The 21,932-nt window shown below is 38.4% G+C and overlaps 1 protein-coding gene across 1 annotated transcript in view; it reads right to left on the reverse strand.

Moving 5' to 3' along the window:
• Axdnd1 (axonemal dynein light chain domain containing 1) overlaps positions 1 to 21,932 on the reverse strand; it is a 70,351-nt gene that overhangs the window by 22,787 nt on the left and 25,632 nt on the right. Inside the window, exons 11-17 of the mRNA XM_070034364.1 lie at positions 19,809 to 19,929; positions 16,841 to 16,942; positions 14,003 to 14,166; positions 13,363 to 13,438; positions 11,716 to 11,950; positions 4,633 to 4,831; positions 503 to 596 (exon numbers count right to left, since the gene is read on the reverse strand). Coding sequence (XP_069890465.1) covers positions 503 to 596; positions 4,633 to 4,831; positions 11,716 to 11,950; positions 13,363 to 13,438; positions 14,003 to 14,166; positions 16,841 to 16,942; positions 19,809 to 19,929 — 991 coding nt within the window. The remainder of the gene's footprint in view (positions 1 to 502; positions 597 to 4,632; positions 4,832 to 11,715; positions 11,951 to 13,362; positions 13,439 to 14,002; positions 14,167 to 16,840; positions 16,943 to 19,808; positions 19,930 to 21,932) is intronic.

Genomic DNA, 21,932 nt, shown 5'->3' on the forward strand with positions numbered 1-21,932 from the left:
GTAAGCTTAAACCAAGAAATTTGTAAATCCAGATAGGCTAATTTCCTTAAGATGGAGGAATGCTCAAACTTAAGATAGGAGCTGGGCACCAGTGACTCATGCCTGTAATAACAGCTACTCAGGAGGCTGAGATCTGAGGATTGAGGTTTGAAGCCAGACTGGGCAGGAAAGTCCATGAGACTCTTCTTATCTCTAATAAACTACTCAAAAAAAAGCCAATGTGGTACTGTGGCTTGAGTGGTAGAGTGCTAACTTTGAGTAAATGGAGCTCAGGGACTGTTGCCCAGGCCCAAAGTTCAAGCCCCAGGACTGACAAGAAAAAAATAAAACTTGATAATTTCCTAAACTATATTTTTGACACGCTGAAAACCATTTGAGTAACTATCATAGAAGCTTCCATTTTGTTTTTCCAACTCCCTGTTTCAGTTGGCCTGCTTCATCCTTGAAGAAAACTACCAGGCAAGGCAAAGATAACTTCACCAAAGCCTTATAAGTTACATACATGGCGCCGAAGTTCAATGTTACCATTGTTAATTTCATTTCCTATCTTCAAACTCAATTGTTGAATCATATTAAATATATGATCTTGAAGTGACCTGAAGGGAAAAAAATCAGGCAAAAAAAAAACAAGAAAAAGATAGGTGACTTGCTTAGCATCTATTAGTAACTATCAGCTAAGAGAAAGGGTTTTATTTGGTTGGACATAATAAACTTAGGTGTTGACAGTTTTCCAAGAACTTAGGCAAAAGTCAATCCAAGACAAGCACTGATAGCTTATGCCTGTAATTCTAGCTACTCAGGAGGCTGAGATCTGAGGACTGCAGTTCAAAGCCAGTCTGAGCAGGAAAGTCCATGAGACTCTGACTTTACCTCCAATTAACCAGCAAAAAGCTGAAAGTTGAGCTATGGCTCAAGTGTCAGAGCACTACCCTTGAGAAAAAAAGCTTAGCGACAGGGCCCAAGCCCTGAGTTCAAGCCCAGTACTGGCACATATGCAAACACACACATACATACGCGCACACACACACACACACACACACACACACACACACACACACACACACACACACACACACACACACACACACACACACACACACACACACACACACACAATCAGTGCAAGCTTTGATTTATCAAAATAGCTTTCTAGGTAGGTTGTATATGCCATAATATATTTTTGGACAATATATATTTTACCCTCAATATTAGCTCTCTACTATAAAACTCATTTACAATCACTAGTAGGCCCATAGAGTTATATGAGAATATAATAATAGTGAACATTAAGTCCTTTTAATTGCTTCCAGCAGGACAACAAGAAGAGAAAGAATGCTCCATTCCCTAATGAAACTGGTTTAGTGTCTTCACCAGTTTAAATTTGTTTAAATAATTTAAATAAACTATTTGAAGCTTCTTGAAATGAGAAAGAGAGCAAAAAAGAAGTCAAAGAAACCATGCCTGCAAACATACTAAATGTACTGAAAAACAGAAACTGTTAATCAATAAAGAATTAGAGAACAGGGAAAGAAAAACAACTTAGATAAATTAGATGAAATGGTTCAATTCTTAGAGAGAGAAGGAATATTACTAAATTCATTCTATGAAGCTAGTATTAGACATTCTAAAAGCAGACAAAAATATAACAAAAAACAGAACTATAGACCAATTTCTTTCATGCACATTGAATAAAATACTTGCTAATATAATTTAAGAACTAATCATAAAGATTCTACAACACAATTAAGTAGGTTTCATTCCAAGTATTGCTGGTTCGGCATACAAAAATCAGTGAACATTATACACCATACAAACAGAACCAAAACCAAGAATCACAACTGATACAGAAAAGGCTTTTGACAACTTTCTACATTCTTTGTGCTAAGAGCTCTGAAGAAATTTAAAAGGAAGGAATGTTACTTAATATAATAAAGGTATATATAGCAAACCTATAGCCAATATCATCCTAAATGGAAAAAACTGGGACAATTCATTCATAAAAGAAAAAAAGGAAAAACAAGGGTCTCTACTGTCTCTACTACTATTCAATACAGTACAAGAATTTCTAGCCACCAGCAATAAGACAAGAATAAGAAATAAAATGGATCAAGGGGGAGGGAGGAATTGTAGTAAAAAATTCAATGCTACAAAATTAAGGAAAGTGAGGGGAAAGATGGGTTGTAAGAGCGAGAATGCTGAGAGGGGTGATATTGATCCACACGTACTGTACACATAAAGTGCTTTGTCAAATGGCAATTCCTTTGTACAACTACTTAAAAATAAAGATATACAAAGCTGTGCCAGTGGCTCATGCCTATAATCCTAGCTACTCAGGAATCTGAGATCTGAGGAGCACAGTGCAAAGCCAGCCTGGGCAGGAAAGTCCGTGAGACTCTTATCTCCAATTAACCACCAGAAAACAGGAAGTGGCACTGTGGCTCAAGTGGTAGAATGCTCACTTTGAGCTGAAGAGTTCAGGGACAGTGCCCAGACCCAGAATTCAAGCCCCACGACCGAGCCCCCCAAAAAGATATACAAGTCAAAAATTTTTACCTACAAAAAAATAAAACGGATCAAAATGGAGAAGTAAAACTATCTCTATTTACACATGACATTATCCTATACCTAAACACACCAAGGATTCCATCCCCAAATACCCAGAGCTAATAAAGACCTTCATCAAGAATACAAAATCAATATATAAAATCAGTAATTTTTCTGTAAACCAACAGCAAACAATGAGAGGGAAATCAGGAAAACAACTCCATTCATAGTAACTGAAAAAATAAAATAAAATACCTAGGAATAAATCTAACCAAGGACGTGGAGAGGACCTCTGTAATGAAAACAATATAAAACTGAAGAAAACACAAAAGGTGGAAATGTTCTTGGAGTGGTAAGATCAATATCACGAAAATGTCCGTACTGCCAAAGACAATCCCCAAGTTTTTCTTCACAGAGATAGAAAAGTCAATCTTAAAATTCATATAGAAACACAAAGGCCTCGAACAACCAAAAAAGTTCTGGGCAACAGGGGGGAATGATGGTTATCACAAGTTTTGTATCACAATACCAAACTTCAATTTATTATAAATCCATAACAGCAAAACAGTTGGATGCTGGCACAAAAACAGACCTGAAGGCCAATGGAACACAAAGTGTTTGATCCACTTTGAACTGATATTAGTATAGGGTGAAGATTAGGGGTCCAATCGCAGTCTTCTGTATGTGAATATTCAGTTTTCCCAACACCATTTGTTGAAGAGGTTGTCTTTTCAACATATCCTTTTAGCTCCATGTCAAAAATCAGATGGCTGTAGGAGTGTGAGTTCATTTTTGGGTCTTCTAGTCTGATTCATTGGTCTTCAAGTTTGTTTTTGTGCCAGTACTAACTTGTTTTGCTTATCATGGATCTGTAGTAAAGTTTGAAGTTTAAAACTGTGAAACCTCCAGCAAATTCTTTTTGCCCAGGATTGCTTTGGTTATTTCACTATGTGACTCCAAAGGTTATTTCACTATGTGACTCCATACTAATTTCTGTGTGTGTGTGTGTGTGTGTGTGTGTGTGTGTGTGTGTGTGTGTGTGTGTGTGTGTGTGTGTGTGTGTGTGTGTGTGTGTGTGTGTGTGTGTGTGTGTGTGTGTGTGTGTGTGTGTGTGTGTGTGTGTGTGTGTTTTGTCGGTCCTGGGGCTTGAACTCTGGCCTGGGTGCTGTCCTTGAGCTCTTCAGCTCAAGGCAAGCCTCTACCACTTGAGGCACAGTGCCACTTCTGGTTTTCTGAGTGGTTTATTGGAGATAAGAGTCTCACGGAGTTCTTGCGCAGGCTTGGCTTTGAACCACGATCCTCAGATCTCAGCCTCCAGAGTAGGTAGGATTACAGGTATGAGCTATTGACGTCCGGCTTCCATACTAATTTTATGATTGATTTCCCTATCTCTCTAAAGAATTACATCAGGATTTTGTAGACTGACTTTAGCAGTATCCTACTTCAGAATATTAAATTTGACAATCCATGAACATGGGAGGTCTTCCCACTTCCTGATGCCTTCTTCTATTTCTTTCTTCAGAGTTTTATAGGTTTCATTCTACAGGTCCTTTATCTCCTTGATTAGGTTTATTCCTATCTTATATTGAAGATATTGCAAGCAGGATTATTCTGTTTTCCCTCTCCATCTCCTTTATTCTTGGTCTAAAAAGGCTACTGATTTTTGTGGGTTGATTTTATATCCTGCTACTTTGCCAAAGGTATTCATCACCTCTCAGGGTTTGTTAGTGAAGACTTTAAAAGTCTTTAGGGGGCTGGGAAGGTGGCTCAATGGTAGAGTGCTTGCCTTGCATGCATGAGGCCCTAGGTTTGATTCCTCAGCATAAACAAAAAAAAGCCAGAAGTGGCACTGTGGCTCAAGTAGTAGAGCGCTAGCCTTGAGCTGAAAAGCTGAGGGATAGCGCCCAGGCCCAGAGTTCAAGCCCCATGACCGACCAAAAAAAAAGAGTCTTTAGGTGTTCCTATGAACATAATGAAAATTAGTAAATTGTATAATTTACAAGGGTGAATTGTATAGTAAGCTAAGTATATTGCAACAAAACTCTTAGAAACATTCTTTCAAAAGGAAAGAGAGCTATGGAAACTTACAAGCCAGAATCCAAAGTCATGTATTGTGGAACATTACCAATAAAGCGTAACAATGCATCCAATTGAGATTTCAATTCATTGATTTTTTCATTTATTTCCTCCCACTCTTCAAGAGGATTATCTGAAGATTCTGCGGTTTCCAGCTTGTAAAAACAGACGTCAAGGGAAGCAATCAAATTTGGAATAATTTTAGAGATACCTAGGAAGGTATTAAATTAAATATTAAATTATTAAATAGTAATTAATATGAGTATAATCTATTTAATATTAATTATTAGATATTTTAAATTATTTATGAGACTGTAATAGAAACAGATACATAAATATGCTCACAACTATAGTTTTAGCCCTTTAACTATTTAAATAAAATGAGTTTGTGTTCTAAGTTTATTTTCTCAGGTTACAATCAAATGTACTAACCCCCAAAACTATCAATTATAGTTTTCTATAACATGAATCAATTTAATAAATCACTATATGAAGGTAACAAAGGAAAACAACAACTTTCTCATGGAATGACCGAAGGAACAACTGAAATTAAACAAATCAATATTGTTTTAAAGTCTTTTTTTTTTTTTTTTGGTCGGCTTGAACTCTGGGCCTGGGCGCTGTCCTTCAGCTCTAAAGCTCAAGGCGAGCGCTCTACCACTTGAGCTACAGCGCCACTTCCAGTTTTCTGGTGGTTTATTGGAGATAGGAGTCTCACGGTCTCTTCTGCCTGGGCTGGCTTTGAACCGCGATCCTCAGATCTCAGCCTCCTGAGTAGCTAGGATTACAGGCGTGAGCCACCAGTGCCCGGCTAAAGTCATTTTTAATTTAGTAGTTTTCAGTCCTGAATAAAGTTTTGAGTATGGATCCTAATGTTGATCCACTGGACTTAATCACTGAAAGATTACAGAGAAAATACCCTATTAGTAAACTTTGATTGGCAAATTATTTAAAATGACCTGTTAATTTCACCAACTTTTAGCATTTTGAATTCTTCATTACTTTAAATCATTTGCTATCTCTTTTTTTTTTCTGTTCACCTTATGCTGTCATGGGCAAATATTGCCATTGTATTTAAAAAGTTATCGTTGAATATTATGATTATGTTTTCTCACTTAGTTTTATATTGAACAACAATGACAGTCAATGGATCAGGGTTATCTGCAACTTTTTACTAGGAAGCATTGTTAAAGAATACATGACAGCCAGGCACCAGTGGCTCATACTTATAATCCTAGCTACTCAGGAGGCTGAGATCTGAGAATCTCGGTTCAAAGCCAGCCTGGACAGGAAAGACCGTGGAACTCTTATCTCCAATAAACCACCTGAAAACCAGAAGTGGTGCTGTTGCTCAAGTGGTAGAGCACTGACCTTGAACTGAAGAGCTGAAGGCAGCATCAAGCCCAAAGTTCAAGCCCCGTGACAGACAAAAAAAAAAAAAAAATACCTGACAGATAAAAATGATTTGATGGATTTCTAGTACCTCTCAAGCGTTTGGGAAGACAGAGTTTTAATATCTTTCATGGCAAGTCAGGATATTAGGACATTGTTTGTCCAGAGATAGAGGAAATTGAAGTGTAGAATGTATGAAGGACTAGAAATCCTGGTAAACAAAACAAGTTTCACTGGGCCCCTGAATCCCTGAAGAACAATCATGGAACGCAAATAGACTAGTCTTCACCAAGTCTAAAGCCAGACTTCATTTCAACTGAGTTCCAGCTTAAATGGAGGTGATCTGCCCTTACCAGAAGAAAAAGTAAAAACTCATTCTTGTGGAAAATAGTACATCCAGAGTCTCAAGTTATTTCTAGAACTTTCCATACACAATGTCCAGCATTCACTCAGAATAAAACATATAAAAAATGGAGTCAAAAACATGATCAAATGCAATTATTTAAAGCCATATAGGAGAACCAGATATACAAGTATGAAATATAAACTTTGATATAAAAAGTTGAAGTCAGGACTGGCAATGTGGCTTAGTGGTAGAGTGCTTGCCTAGCATTCATGAAGCTCTGGGTGTGATTCTTCAGTACCACATACACAGAAAAAAACTGGAAGTAGCACTGTGGTTCAAGTGGTAGAGTGCTAGCCTTGAGCAAAAGAAGCTCAAGGACAGTGCCCAGGCCCAGAGTTCAAGCCCCAGGACTGGCAAAAAAAAAAAAAAAAAAAAAGTTGAAGTTGTTACTACCAAGGATGTGGCTTGATGATAGAGAGCTTGCCCAGTGTGCTAAAAGACCCTCCATTTGAACATTAACACTGTTTTTTGGTTTTTAGTTTTAGGGTTGTTGTCTTTTGGTTTTTTTTTTTTTTTTTGGTCAGTCAGGGGGCTTGAACTCTGGACCTGGGCACTGTCCCTCAGCTCTTCAGCTCAAGGACAGCACTCTGCCACTTGAGCCACAGTGCCACTTCTGGTTTTCTGGTGGTTTATTGGAGATAAGAATCTCATAGACTTTCCTGCCTGGCTGGCTTTGAACAGTGATCCTCAGATCTCAGCCTCCTGAGAAGCTAGGATTACAGGCATGAGGCAGCACCACCCAGCCATTAACACTGTTTTTAAAAATTAAAGTTATTAACTGATGAGATAAAAAATTTTAAAGACCTAAAAATTCCAGGACTGAAAAATTCAATAACTGAAATGAAGAATTCAGTGGATGTTCAATAACAGATTAGATAAAGTATGGAAAGAAAGTTGATGTTGCAGTAGGGTTTCTATATACAGATAAAATAACTTAGACAAAAGGAAAATAGCTGGGCACTATTGGATCATCCCAGTAATCCTTACCACTCTGAAGGCTGATCTGAAAAATCATGGTTCAAGTCCAGCATAGGCAGAAAAGTCTGAGACTCCATCTCCAATTAACTGCAAAAAAAATACTGGACTGGATGTGTAGCTCAAGTGGTAGACCACTAGCTAGGCAAGCAAGCTGAGTGAGTGCAAGGCCTTGAGGTCAGGCCCTGGTGCTGGGAACAAAAAATTCTCCTAATATCTGATATATATTTATATATCTATATATCTTGTATGTAAGGTTTAGGAGCCTTAGTAACATAAAACATTATAAATATTTGGAAACTACTTGCAAAACTAAACCTAGATCTTTATATATCACCCTGCACCAGAATCAACTCCAAATGGATCAAAGACCTCAGAATCAAAGCAGACACTCTGAAAACATTACAGGATGGAATAGGAGAAACCCTCGGTCTCCTTGGCACAGGCCGAAATTTTCTTAATAGAGACCCAGAAACACAACAAATCAAAGAAAGGTTGGACAAATGGGATTGCATAAAGTTGCAGAGCTTCTGCATGGCAAAGGACATAGCTAGCAAGATCAATAGAAAGCCCACGGATTGGGAGATCTTCACTAGCCATACAACGGACAAGGGTCTCATATCTAAAATATACCTGTAATTCAAAAAATTAAATCCCCCAACAACAAATCCTCAAAGAAACAACAGCCCAATAAATAAGTGGGCTAAAGACTTAAAGAGAAACTTCTCTGAAGAGGACAGAAGGATGGCCAATAGACGACACATCAAGAAATATTCAACCTCTCTAGCCATAAAAGAAATGTAAATCAAAACAACATTGCCATACCACCTCACCCAGTTAGAATGGCTATAATCAAGAACTCTAATAACAACAGATGCTGGAGGGGATGTGGACAGAAGGGAACCTTACTGCATTGTTGGTGGGAGTGTAATCTTGTTCAACCACTTTGGAAAGTAGTATGGAAGCTTCTCAAATGACTCCACATAGACCTCCCCTATGACCCAGCAATCCCACTTTTGGGCATTTACCCAAGTGATCACAAACAAGACCATACTAAAGCTACCAGCACAACTATGTTTATTGCAGCATTATTTACCATAGCTAAGATATGGAACCAACCCAGATGCCCCTCACTAGATGAATGGATCAAGAAAATGTGGTATATATACACAATGGAATTCTATGCCTCCATCAGAAAGAATGACATTGCCCCATTTGTTAGGAAATGGAAAGGCTTGGAAAAAATTATATTAAGTGAAGTAAGCCAGGCCCAAAGAAACACAGGTCCCCATGGATTCCCTTATTTGCAATAACTAGTATATGTCTGAGACAAGCAGAAAAGGTCAGATAAGTTGATGTTAGGGGAAATGAACCCCAAGTATTCAAATGTTTTTGCTTTCATGCGACTGTTTCTAAAATACTTATAAGATGATTTCTTTGTTGCTTTGTATGTTCCTCCCCCCCTCCAGTATAACCCCTGCATTCACTGTATTTGATGTTGGTATAAATTGTGGAGGGGAAGGGAAAAAACAAATCGTGTAAATAGGGATACAAGTGGACCCATTGCAACAATGAGATGTACAAATTGTTATGTTGAAAAACAAACTTTACAACTTTGGTGGGGGGGGGAGAGAAGGGGAGGGAGTTGGGAAAGGATGGGAAGGGGAAATAAAGTATGAGGCAATAATGCTTGATAAGAAATGTACTCATGGGCTGGGAAGGTGGCTCAGTGGTAGAGTGCTTGCCTTGCATGCATGAGGCGCTGGGTTCGATTCCTCAGCACCAAATAAGCAGAAAAAAAAGCTGGAAGTGGCGCTGTGGCTCAAGTGGTAGAGGTGAAGAGCAGAGGGCCAGTGCTCAGGCCCAGATTCAGGCCCTACGGACTGGAACCAAAAAAAAAAAAGAATTGTACTCATTATCTTGCCCATGTAATTGTAACCCCTCTGTACGGTATTTTTTTTTTTTTTTTTTTTTTGGGTCCGGTAGTGGGGCCTGAACTCTGGGCCTGGGCGCTGTCCCTCAGCTCTTCAGCTCAAGGCTAGCGCTCTACCACTTGAGCCACAGCGCCACTTCCGGCTTTTTTTCTTTTTGCTTATGTGGTGCTGAGGAATTGAACCCAGGGCCTCAGGCATGCAAGGCAAGCGCTCTACCACTGAGCCACCTTCCCAGCCCCTCTGTACGGTATTTTCACAATTTAAAAAAAAATTTGGAAACTATAAATCATTTATTTATGATTCATAATTCAACTCTTTTGAGAATTATGTCACGAAATTTGTCATTTTTTTCATGTAAATCTGTGCCACTTTAAAAGTAAACTTTTAAGGAATTTATAGATTTAATCACTAATGGACTGTTAACATCTTTTTCATTTCCATTTTTAGGTTCTTCATTGTTCAAGGCAATAATGACTTTCATCCTTGAAATTCCCTAGTTGATTTTAGTCTTTTTTTTCTATGGTACCAAATCTTCTAAGTTTTTAACTATATTATCAGCACAAATTTCCACTTTATCTTTTCTAATGTTCACATTATTTTTTTTATTTTATTCTATTTTTCTATTTTCCAGGATGCTAATAGTTTTTGTTTGCCATTTATGATCCTATTTTTGCCAATCCCAGGACTTGAATGCAGGGGCACTGTCCCTCAGTTTTTTGGCTCAAGGCTACTGCTCTATCCCTTGAGCCACAGCTCCACTTCTGGCTTTTTGCTGGTTAATGGGAAAGAAGAATTTCAGACTCTCTTGCCGGGCTAGCTACAAACTGCAATCCTCAAATATCAGTTTCCTGAGTGGCTAGGAATACAGGTGTGAGCAATGGGCACTCAGCTCTACTATTGCTTTTTTTTTTTTTTTTTTTTTTGGGGGGGTCCAGTCATGGGGCCTGAACTCTGGGCCTAGGCGCTGTCCCTCAGCTCTTCAGCTCAAGGCTAGTACTCTACCACCTGAGCCACAGTGCCACTTCTGGCTTTTTTCTTATGTGGTGCTGAGGAATCGAACCCAGGGCCTCGAGCATGCAAGGCAAGTGCTCTACCACTGAGCCACCTTCCCAGCCCTACTATTGCTTTTTAATTAGTGGTTTTGCTTTTAAATGTTTTTAAGGCTATTTAATTTTGACTTTTTGTTAGGAATAATTGTTACATTTTAACCAAAAATTTCAGCATCCTTTTTCTTCTAATATATTTTCTCTTTTAGTATTTTGATGAAATGTAATGTGCTGATCTATTTCCTAATGCTGAATCACTCAAATATTTCTGGAGTCAAGCCTACTTGGTTTATAGTGTTTCTATTTTTAATCTCTGCTATATTGCACTGATTTTGTTTATAATTTTGGCCCTTATAGTCATAAATGAGAGGTAGCCTATGAGTTTATTTTACACTGTTATGTTTTTATATTTACTCTAGGTTCATAAAAGGTTAGAGAATTACATATAACACCATGAATTATTTAGGAAGTTTGAAATAATGTTCTTTAAAGCTTAAATAAAATTTAGTGTTAAGCCCGATATTGGCTCTTGTCTAACTATTGGGGAGGCTGAGATCAAAAGGATCACAGTCCTAGGCCAGCCCAGGCAAAACACTTCACAAGAATCTTTCTCAACAGAAAACAATGGGCATGGTGGTATGTGTATATCATCCCAGTTATGGTGGAAAGCATAAACAGGAGGATTGTGGTCAAGGGGAGCAGAAGCAAACACTGAGATCACATCTCAAACATAACTGAGCAAATAGGGTTGGAGATACGGCTAGAGTTGTGGAGCATTTGCCTAACAAACACTAAAGCCCCAAGTTCAAATTCTAGAACCACTAAAAAAAAGAGAAAGTTGGGGCTGGGAAGGTGGCTCAGTGGTAGAGCACTTGCCTTGCATGCCTGAGGCCCTGGGTTCGATTCCTCAGCACCACATAAGCAAAAAGGAAAAAAAAAAGCCAGAAGTGGTGCTGTGGCTCAAGTGGTAGAGCGCTAGCTTTGAGCTGAAGAGCTGAGGGACAGCGCCCAGGCCCAGAGTTCAGGCCCCACGACCAGACCAAAAAAAAAAAAAAAAGTTTTGTGCTCTTACCGAAAACTTATCTACTTCTACATAATCATATTGTTGTTGCCAATACATTATTAATCACAAGTCAACTGCAAATCTCAAAAATATGTTACCCCTTGTCTCCATGATTCAGCTATTCTTTTGCTTCTAAACATTCTTTTTCATTTGTGCCATGTAATAAACTCATTCATTTGCTACTTTTATTTGTACTTTTAAATATTAATTGCATTCAAAATAATCATTGTCGCAATGCTTTATAGTGTCAAGAAATCTAGTATTATAGTTTTCTCTTACCATTGTCCCCATTTATTCTTATTTCATATTCTTTGTAGAGTCTTTTTATGTACTGCATTAGTTCCTCCATGTACTGCAGCTCTGGTGGCATTTGCCCCTCCAGACTTCTATGGCGATGAAAGATCCCAAATCCAATATCTGCCCAGTTTTCATGTAAGTGCTGAATAATCTTCAGAGTATCATATCTGCACAGTAGAGTATCCCCAGAAAACTTTGCTGATTCCTCACTCAGCATCTAGAAGGTGAAAAGGATGGAGTAACATTTTCCTTCATCATATTAATGTAAACATGATATCTATAATTAATTAAACTTATTTTCAAAAGATGTTTTTAGTTGGGGGCTAGTGATTCACGCCTATGATCCTGCTACACTGAAAGTGTAAATCTGAAGATAACTATTAAAAGCCAGTGCAGGCAGTAACGTCTGTGAGATTCTTATTTCCATTTAACCAGCAAAAAGCTGGAAGTAGAAATGTGGATCAAGTGAATAGTACCAGTCTTAAATGAAAAATCTAAGCAAGGGTGTGAGGCCCCAGGTTTAAGCACTAATAGACACACACACACACACACACACACACACACACACACACACACACACACACACACACACAAATTAAATTTTTTTAAAAATAGTCTTAATGGTAAAAAAGATATAGTGTCTGCTTATTTATGTATCTAGTGTTTATCTATATATATATAATAAATGCACATGAGGAAATATTAGTCAGCCTTAAAAAGGAAGGAAATACTGACACATAGATGACCTTGAGAACATTATGCTAAGGGAAATAAACCAATCATAAAAGAACAAACATAAGATTTTACTTTGGTGAAGTGGCTAGGATAGTCAAATTCATAGACAGGAAACAGAATGAGGATCACTAGGACAATAGGGAAGGCAAAAATGGAGAGTTATTCTTCAATGGGCACAGAATTTCAGTCTTAGAGGCTGAGGGACTCTGGAGGAGGATGGTGGTTATGCTGAACAATGTCATGAATATACTAATGCCTCTGAACTATATGCTTAAAAAGGGCTAAAATATAAGTTTTATGTTAGGCATATTTTGTCATAACTTAAGAAATATTATTATATTTCAAAGTCCAATTGATCCTAAAGGCAAAAGCCAGAGGCTGGAGAGGTGCACTCATTATTCTTGGCAATTAGATGGACAAGTAAGAACCACACTCACTTCTACATGAGCATCTTCTCCCACTTTTTTTTTTCAGGTAGCCTAACTTTTTTGATCTCCCAAATTTGCATATTAAAAAGCCTCTAAGAGCTTGCTGTTTTGTCTTTAGTAAAACTTTCAAACGTAATTTTGAAAGAATGAGATGTGAGAGAGCTATAGGTAGGGACTGTCACGTAACAGCACAGGCGCTGGTGGTTCATGCCATAAACCTAGCTACAAGGAGGCTGAGCTCTGAGAATCAAGGTTAAAACCAGCCCAGATAGAAAAGTCCAAGAGATTCTTAACTCCAATTAGCAAGCAAAAAGCCAGAAGTGAAGGCATGGCTCAAGTAGCAGAGTGCCAGCCTTGAGCAGAAAAGACAAGTGGGAGTATGGAGGCCCTGAGTTCAAACAAACAAACTACTAAACAAAACGACCCTAGCATTTTGATTACCAACTTGTGTATTAAAAAGTCTTACCCTTTGCCATTTCTTGAGCTCTGAAGGAAGTAAAATCAGTGTATCTCCCTTCAAAAGGGAGAAGATACTTTTTTTACTAAAATAAGGGGGAAAAAGCAAGAGAAAGGGCTCAGAACAAGGTAAACAAAAGAAAATGATACATGCATATTCTATAATAAGATTTGTTTCTCTCAGGTCTAGCCCTCTACCCACAAGCATTTACGTTTCAATTTACAATATTAATATAAATTAACATTCTAATCAACCAAGTTCCAGGGCCAGGAACCATGATCCATCAAATCTGTTTTAAAGGGTGGGCTTTCTAGCTACTCAGGAAGCTGGATCTGAGAGTCAAGGTTTGAAGCCAGTGAGGGCAGGAATGTCCAAGAGATTTTATCTCCAATTAACCACCAAAATACCAGAAGTAGAATGTGGCTCAAGTAGAGAGCCAGCCTTGAGTGAAAAAGCTAAGGGACAGTGCCCAGGCTCTGAGTTCAAGCCCCAGTCCCTCCAACAAACAGACACACAAAAAGGCAATGTTAGAATAATTATAAGGTAAAAGAGAGGAGACAGGAAAGAAGGGAGGAAAAGAAATGAGAATTGACTTAGTCATCAGACATGATACAGTATAATAAGAAAAACAATATTCTTGGAGACACACGTATTCTCCATGAAGAAAGGCTGCCATTTGAGAAGGCCATCCTTTACAATCTGTGCTTTCTCCTTCACGGACTCTTCAGTGTGTTCCACCTCCATTTTAAATTTGTCCAGTGAATTTTTCCACTTTTCTGTCAACCTCTCCAACAGTGCATGGTCTGCAGTGTCCTAAAATACACAGCATCACTTTATTCTTTTATTCATGTAACAAATATTTATGAATACACACTAAATCATTACTAATATTGTAGGACTAGAAAATCCATTAAAAATGGATTAAAAATTGAAACATGTGGCCCTTCCTTCAAAATGTCTTCATTAACATTGTTTGATGATGAACTTCCTATGGTGTGTGAAGTATTAGAAGCAAATTGTTTGGTTGTTGTTGTTGTTTTGTCAGTCATGGGACTTGAACTTGGAGCCTAGGTGCCATCCCTGAGCTTTTTTGTTCAAGGCCAGGGCTCTACCACTTTGAGTCACAGATCCACTTCTGGATTTCTGGTGATCAATTGGAGATAAGAGTCTCCTAGACTTTCCTGCCCAGGCTGGCTCTGAACTGCAATCCTCAGCTCTCAGCCTCCTGAGTAGCTAGGATTATAGGAGTGAGTCACCAGCATCCAGCACAAGATTTTTTTCCTGTAAAGCATGAACCCTTTTAGGGTGGTACACTGGATAGAACAGGAACCATGAAACCACACAAAACCAAACATGAATCCAAGCCATTTACTAGCTTTGTAACCTTGGATGACATTATTTAATTTCTTCTTAAAGTTCTTTTTAATTATGCAGACCCTAATAAACATCCTGCAGGATTAAGAGCTAACTGGTGTAAATGGTTTGTCTGGGCTTTTTTCTCTTTTTTGTAGTGTTCAAGTTGAAATGTAAGACTTCATGCTTGCTAAGTGGGTACTGTATCATTTGAGCCATACCTAATAACCTCTCTTGCTTTGGTTATTTTTGTCTTTGTTTGTAAATTGTTATTGCCTTGGTTACTTTTGAGGCATGATCTTGCTTTATGCCCAGGTTGGTGTGGGGCTGTGATCATCCTATTTATGCTTCCATTCATGCCTGGAGATGGTAGGTATGTGCCAATGTATCTAGCTATTGTGTTTCCCCTGTATCTAGTGTAATAGTTGTATATAACTGAGCTCAAATACTGGTTGACATGCAGTCTCTCAAACTTTTATGCTCAGGCTGGCCTCAAACTGAGATCTCTCAATCTCTGCCTCCCAAATAGCTAAGATTCAGACTTGAGATGTAACTTGTGGCTTTGGTATAAATAAGTAGCATCCTCTTTTTCTCTTCAGGGTACTCAATGAATTGACTCATGAAATGATGAAAGCAGTAACTCATCCAGATGCACTGTACTCACACAAACTGACATGTTAAACTGAAATCCCTCTGTTCAACTACTTAAAGATCATTTTAAAAAGAAAGGGACAACTGGTTTCATGGCCCTGCTGCTTACATGGTCCTGCTGCTCACTCTTCTAAGTGGCCTTTACTTTTGCTTTGTTAAATAAACTCTTTGTTACCATATGTGTGTGTGTATGTTTTGTTGTAAAAAAAAAAAAAAGAAAAGAGAGGGCTGAAAAGAGAGGGCTGGGAAAGTGGTAGAGCGCTTGCCTTACATGCTTGAGGCCCTGCATTTGATTCCTCAGCACCACATAACCAAAAAAGAAAAAAGCCAGAAGTGGCACTGTGACTCAAGTGGTAGAGCACTAGCCTTGAGCTGAAGAGCTGAGGGACAGCGCCCAGGCCCAGAGTTCAGGCCCCACAACCGGACCCCAAAAAAAAGAAAAAAAAAGAAAAAAGAAAGAGAATAATATGAACAAAATTCCAAATAAAAATTTTAATAACATTGCTGAAAAATAGTAATTAATTGATAATGCAACAATCAATAAACACAGTTACTTGTTCTTTGTTCTGTTGAGACAGGGTCTTGATATATAAACCAGGATAACCTGGAACTCACTTTATAGCCTAGGCTGTCCTGGAAATTAATTCTCTTTTCTGATTCTCCCAAGTGCCAATAAATAGCAGGACTATGAATAATTTTGTAGTGTTACTAAATTTAGATAAACAAATACAATGGAACAAAATATAGGAAATTACAGCTTTTACTCATATGCCTTTATTTTTTCATTCTGATCAAAATAAAACACAAATGTAAACCTAAAAGTGGCTTAGGCTTAGTGGTAGAGTGCTTGCCTAGCATACATGAAGCCCTGGGTTCAATTCCTCAGTACCACATAAACAGAAAAAGCTGGAAGTGGAGCTGTGGCTCCAGTGGTAGAACGCTAACCTTGAGCAAAAAAGAAGCTCAGGGACGTTGTCCAAGCCCTGAGTTCAAGCCCAAGGACTAGCAAAAAAAAAATCTATAAGCTGGGCGCTGGTGGCTCATGCCTGTAATACTAACTACTCAGAAGGCTAAGATTTGATGATCATGATTTGAAGCCAGCCGAGACAGAAAAGTCAAAGAGACTCTTTTTGTTGTTGTTGTTAGGCTCAAGACCTGGACTTGAACTTGGTTCCGGATACATTCACTCATTAGCTAGTGACTTGCCAACTAAGCCATGCCTCCAAACCCTCTATGAGACTCATCTCCAATTAACCACCACAATGCCAGAAGGAGCAGTGTGGCTCAAGTGGTAGAGTACTACCTTTATGTGAAAAAAACAAGCAAGACTACAAGGTCCTGAGTTCAAACCCCCTCATACTGGCACATACACACAAAAAAATCAAATGAAAAAAATTTAAGGCTATAACTATAGAAAATTCAATGGTCTCCACCCTCAACATCTGCAGTCATTTTTACATAATTAAAGTGAGTTAAGCTTTACCTTGGTTGAGAGCATGGTGATGAAATGCTTAACGTACTTATTCCAGGCTTTTTCATTGAGGTAGAGTTGTTTAGCCATTATGACTCTATTTCTTATGATTACCTACAAAAACAATGTGCTATAATCAGGACCCTACAACATTAACAGACCACTACATTAACCTGGGTTCACATAACCATTTCTTCTTCTTCTTCTTCTTCTTCTTTTTGTTGTTGTTGTTGGTCATGGGGCTTGAACTCTGGGCCTGGGCACTGTCCCTGAGCTCTTCACCTGAAGGCTCTTCACCACTTGAGCCACAGTGCCACTTCCAGTTTTCTGGTGGTTAATTGGAGGTAAAAGTCTCACAGGCCGGGAGCTGGTGGCTCACATCTGTAATCCTAACTAGTCAGGAGGCTAAGATCTGAGGATTGCGGTGAAGCCAGCCTGGGCAAGAAAAGTCCATGAGACTCTTATCTCCAATAAACCACCAAAAAACCAGAAGTGTTCAAGTGATAGAGCACTAGCCTTGAGCTGAAGAGTTGAGTGACAGTGCCCAGGCCCAGAGTTCAAGTCCCATGACTGACCAAAAAAAAAAAAAGTCTCATGGACTTTCCTGCCCAGGCTGGCTTTGAACCATGATTCTTAGATCTCAGCCTCCTTAGTAGCTAGGATTACAGGCGTGAGCCACCGGAGCCTCAGATTCCATTTCTTCTTGAATCACTATCCCATACAAAATTTGCTGTTTAAACCATTGACTACTATGAATTACAATTGCTAAAACTGTTTACCTGGAACTAAAAGTATAGTATATAACAGAAAGTCTTAAGTAATTTGAGTTTAAGACTTCCCCTTACACTTAAGACCTCTTTACTTAAAAATCACTATGGAATTGAAAATACTCATCTATTTATTTAATTTTTATTTTTGCTTTGGTTTGTTTTAGTCAGTTGTGAGGCTTGAACTCAGGGCCCAGGCACTCTCCCTGAGCCTCTCTTTGTGCTCAAGGCTAGTGTTCTACCAACCGAACCACAGCTCCACTTCCTTTATTTAATTTTTGTTCCAGAACTAGGTCTTGACCCTAGGGCCTTGCACTCTTGCTTGGCTTTTTTGTCATACTCCTAACAACTTGAGGTACATTCCCATTTCTAGCCTTTTGCTGGTTAATTGGAAATAAGAATCTCACAGACTTTTCTGCTTGGGTAGCTTTGAATTGTAATCCTCAAATGTCAGCCTGCTGAGTAGCTAATATTACACCCACAGCACAGCTCAGCGTTTTTATTTATATGAATTGTATCTATTGATATTTTTCTTGACTTACGCTTCCATTATTTTATTATTTTTTTTTATTTTTTGGGTCCGGTTGTGGAGCCTGAACTCTGGGCCTGGGCGCTGTCCCTTAGCTCTTCAGCTCAAGGCTAGCGCTCTACCACTTGAGCCACAGCGCCACTTCTGGCTTTTTTCTTTTTTGCTTATGTGGTGCTGAGGAATCGAACCTAGGGCCTCAGGCATGCAAGGCAAGCGCTCTACCACTGAGCCAACTTCCCAGCCCAGCTTCAATTATTTTAAATATGCATATATTTTAATATATTACAAATTAACAGAAATAGCACTTGTATGAAAAACTGTATTTTTCCACAAGTATGAGTAAAATATTCCATTTTGCTTCTTTTTTTTTTTCTGTCCATTAGGGGCTTGAACTCAGTGCCTGGGTACTGTCTCTGGGCTCCTTTTTGCTCAAGGTTTGCACCCTACCATAGCACAGAGTTCCTGAAAGGGAACGGCTTCCTCTTAATTATCCTGTTATAATTCTACATTGAGATGGGACATTATATCTTAGGTAAAGTCTTCACATTGCAGAGTATCTGCCTTCCTCTATTCTCTTTACTTTCATCTTGTTTTCATAAGTTGGTTTTATAACTTGGTTTTATAAGTGTCTACATGGTTTTATAAACTGTGCAGTGAAGTGTAGTAGTCCATGCCTGTAATCCCAACTATTTAGGAGACAAACCCAAGGAGGATCCCCGTTTCAAGCCAGCCAGGGCAGAGTTAGTGGAATCCTATTTCAATCAATCAACCAGGTAATAATAGCATGCATTTGCAATCCTAGCTAGGTGGGAGGCATAAGCAGGAAGATGTCAATCTAAAGATAATTCTAGAGGTGAGGGGGACATGAGACTCTATTCAAAAAATAACAAGCATAAAGAGCTGGAGACATGATATAGTACCTGCCAATACTTTTAAGTCATAGAACACTTGCCTAGCAAGCATGAGTACCTGAGTTCAATCCATCATAGCACACATATACATAAAAATCTCATTTAATGGCCAATGGCCTTATAGTAAAATAGTTATCACTTCAATGTCAATGGCCTTTTTATTTTCTATACAAGCTGCTTTTTCACTAGGTTTGCTGAACCTTGTCTATTTGTCCCAAAGACAGTAGAGCAAAGTAATTGGGAGTTCAGAAGTTAGGCAAGCATCAGTGGCTCATCCCTGTAATCCTAATTGCTCAGGAGGCTGAGAGCTGAGGATCATGATTTGAAGCTAGCCCTAACAGATTAAGAGTCTAAGAGAGTTTAATCTCCAATTAAGCAGCAAAAAGCCTGAAGTAAAGCTGTGCCTGAAGTGGCAGAATACTAGCTTTGAGTGAAAAAAACTGAGGAACAAATGCCCAAGCCCCAAGAAGCCCCAGTACTGGCACACACAAAAAAGAATTTTTTGCTCCTACTTTACAGTTCTAGTATAAAGGAGAGAGATAGACAGAGACAGAACAGATACCCAGAGAGAAAACTCTACTGTGCAATGTCTAGATATCAAAGGCAAAAAATAAAATTTTAACTTTCCATTTCAAGGTCTACCAAAGGTCTATCTCATTCACCAATAAATATATTATCTCTTTCTCTTTTTAGTTTCATCTAAATTATTAAAAATTATAAAATATAACTTTAACCAATAATGAAGTTTGAATTGAAGAAGCAGATGATCAAACCTTTACAGCCAATTCATATGTGGCTGAGCTCCAAATATCTCTTTCATCCATTAGATGTTTAATGTCATTCTCCATCCTTCCTCTTTGTAATGAATACAAATCATGGTATTCTTCAACAATTCTAAAAGAAAAAATAAGAAATGGTTGTAACAACACATTTTTAAGAGAACTTTGTTATAACCTGAGCAAATACAAGAGAATGGAGATAACTCTTTGCATCCTATCTGATCACAATGGAATTAAACTAGATTTCAACAAAAGATACTGCAGAAAACACTCAAACACATGGAGTCTGAACCATGCACTGCTGAACTATAGGTGGGTCACTGAAGAAATAGAAGAGGAAATCAGAAAGTTCTTACAATTCAATGAAAATGAAAACATATATTGGAACCTTTGGGATATAGCAAAAGCTGTGATGTGAGGATAGTTTGTAGCTCTAAGCATGCGCATTAAAAAAACAGATGTGCCTCTGATCATACAATATTTATCAAAACGGACTCCAGAAAATGAAAACAAAGTTTTTTCTTTGTTGCTCTTTTTCTTTTCTTTTTGTTTTGTTTCTTCATTTATATGTTTTTGGGGTGGTATGAGGGAACACAGAAATTGAGGGATAAAAGGTAAACAAATGCAGCAGTGATCCTTACAACTTGTGGTTAAAATCTGGGGAAAAGAAAGGGGAAAAAGAGATGTACTCATTACCTGACTAACGTAACTATAACTATTCTGTATATCACCTTTATAATAACAAATAAAAGTTTTTTTTGCCGGTCGTGGGGCTTGATTAAAAACTTATCATAAGAAAAAACTCATAAGGTAATTATGGTATAACTGCTGGATATATTGATAGCACAACATGAAATATTCACAAAAATATTGGCAAAACTTACAAAAAGTCATAACAAAAGTAGAAAGTCCAGTATAATGGCCCTTGCTCTAAACACTTTATATTTTATTCTTTTTTTGGTTGGTCATGGGGCTTGAACTTGGAGCCTGGGTGCTCAAAGCTAGTACTCTACCACTTTGAGCCACAGCTCCACTTCCAGTTTGCTGGTGATTAATTGGAGATAAGACTCACACACCTTCCTACCCAAGCTGGCTTTGAACTGGATCTTCAGATCTCAGCTTCCCAAGTTGCTAGGATTATAGGGGTGAATCACCAGCACCTGGCTTCATTTTATTCTTTTTTTTTCTTTTTTGGGAGTCCGGTCATGGGCCTGGGCGCTGTCCCTCAGCTCTTCAGCTCAAGGCTAGCGCTCTACCACTTGAGCCACAGCGCCACTTCCCGCTTTTTTCTTTTTTGCTTATGTGGTGCTGAGGAATCGAACCCAGGGCCTCATGCATGCAAGGCAAGCGCTCTACCACTGAGCCACCTTCCCAGCCCCTTCTTTTATTCTTTATCACAAAACTTTTTACAGTATTATGTTCTAATAGTATAACAACACTGTATTTGATGAAAACTTCAGAACACAAGGAACAGTACTGCCGCAGTTTTGTTAGGTTTCTTGTTTATGAAGTTAGGATTTATTTTAATGATTTTCATTTGTTGTTTTCATTTGTGGGATCTGTATGTTGTCCCTGAGGTTTTTTTGCTCAAGGATGGTGTTATACCACTTAAGCCACACCTCCACTTCTGGCTTTTTGCTGTTTAATTGGAGATAAAACTCTCAAGCTTTCTATCTAGGCTGGAACCCCAATCCTCAGATCTCAGCCTCCTGGATAGCTAGGATTATAGGCATAAACCACCAGCACCCAACTGATTTAAGATTCTTTACTTAAGTCATAAATCCCAATAATTGTGAGTCATCACATTTTAAAATATTTAAAATTAATACAAGATTATAAGAAACTCCCTTCTGGCCACCCGAAAGCCTAAATTAAGCACTTCTTTTTATTTCTTCATGTCTACCAGAAAGTGTCTTTTTCCTTCTGATTTACATGGAAGCTCTCCTCAGAAGTTGTAATGTGACAAGTAGTATTAGACAAATCTTCGGATACTTCTTTGAGGGATGTTATCACTGGTGCAAGAATTAAAAATCCTCTACTCAGAGTTGTCCATGTGTTTAAAATAAATGAGGAGAAATCCACATAGGTGAATACAAGTATATAAATTCAATTAGCTGA

The sequence above is a fragment of the Dipodomys merriami genome, unplaced genomic scaffold (genome assembly GCF_024711535.1).
Source record: "Dipodomys merriami isolate MVZ:Mamm:240054 unplaced genomic scaffold, mDipMer1.0.p SCAF_24, whole genome shotgun sequence".
Classification (NCBI taxonomy): Eukaryota; Metazoa; Chordata; class Mammalia; order Rodentia; family Heteromyidae; genus Dipodomys; species Dipodomys merriami.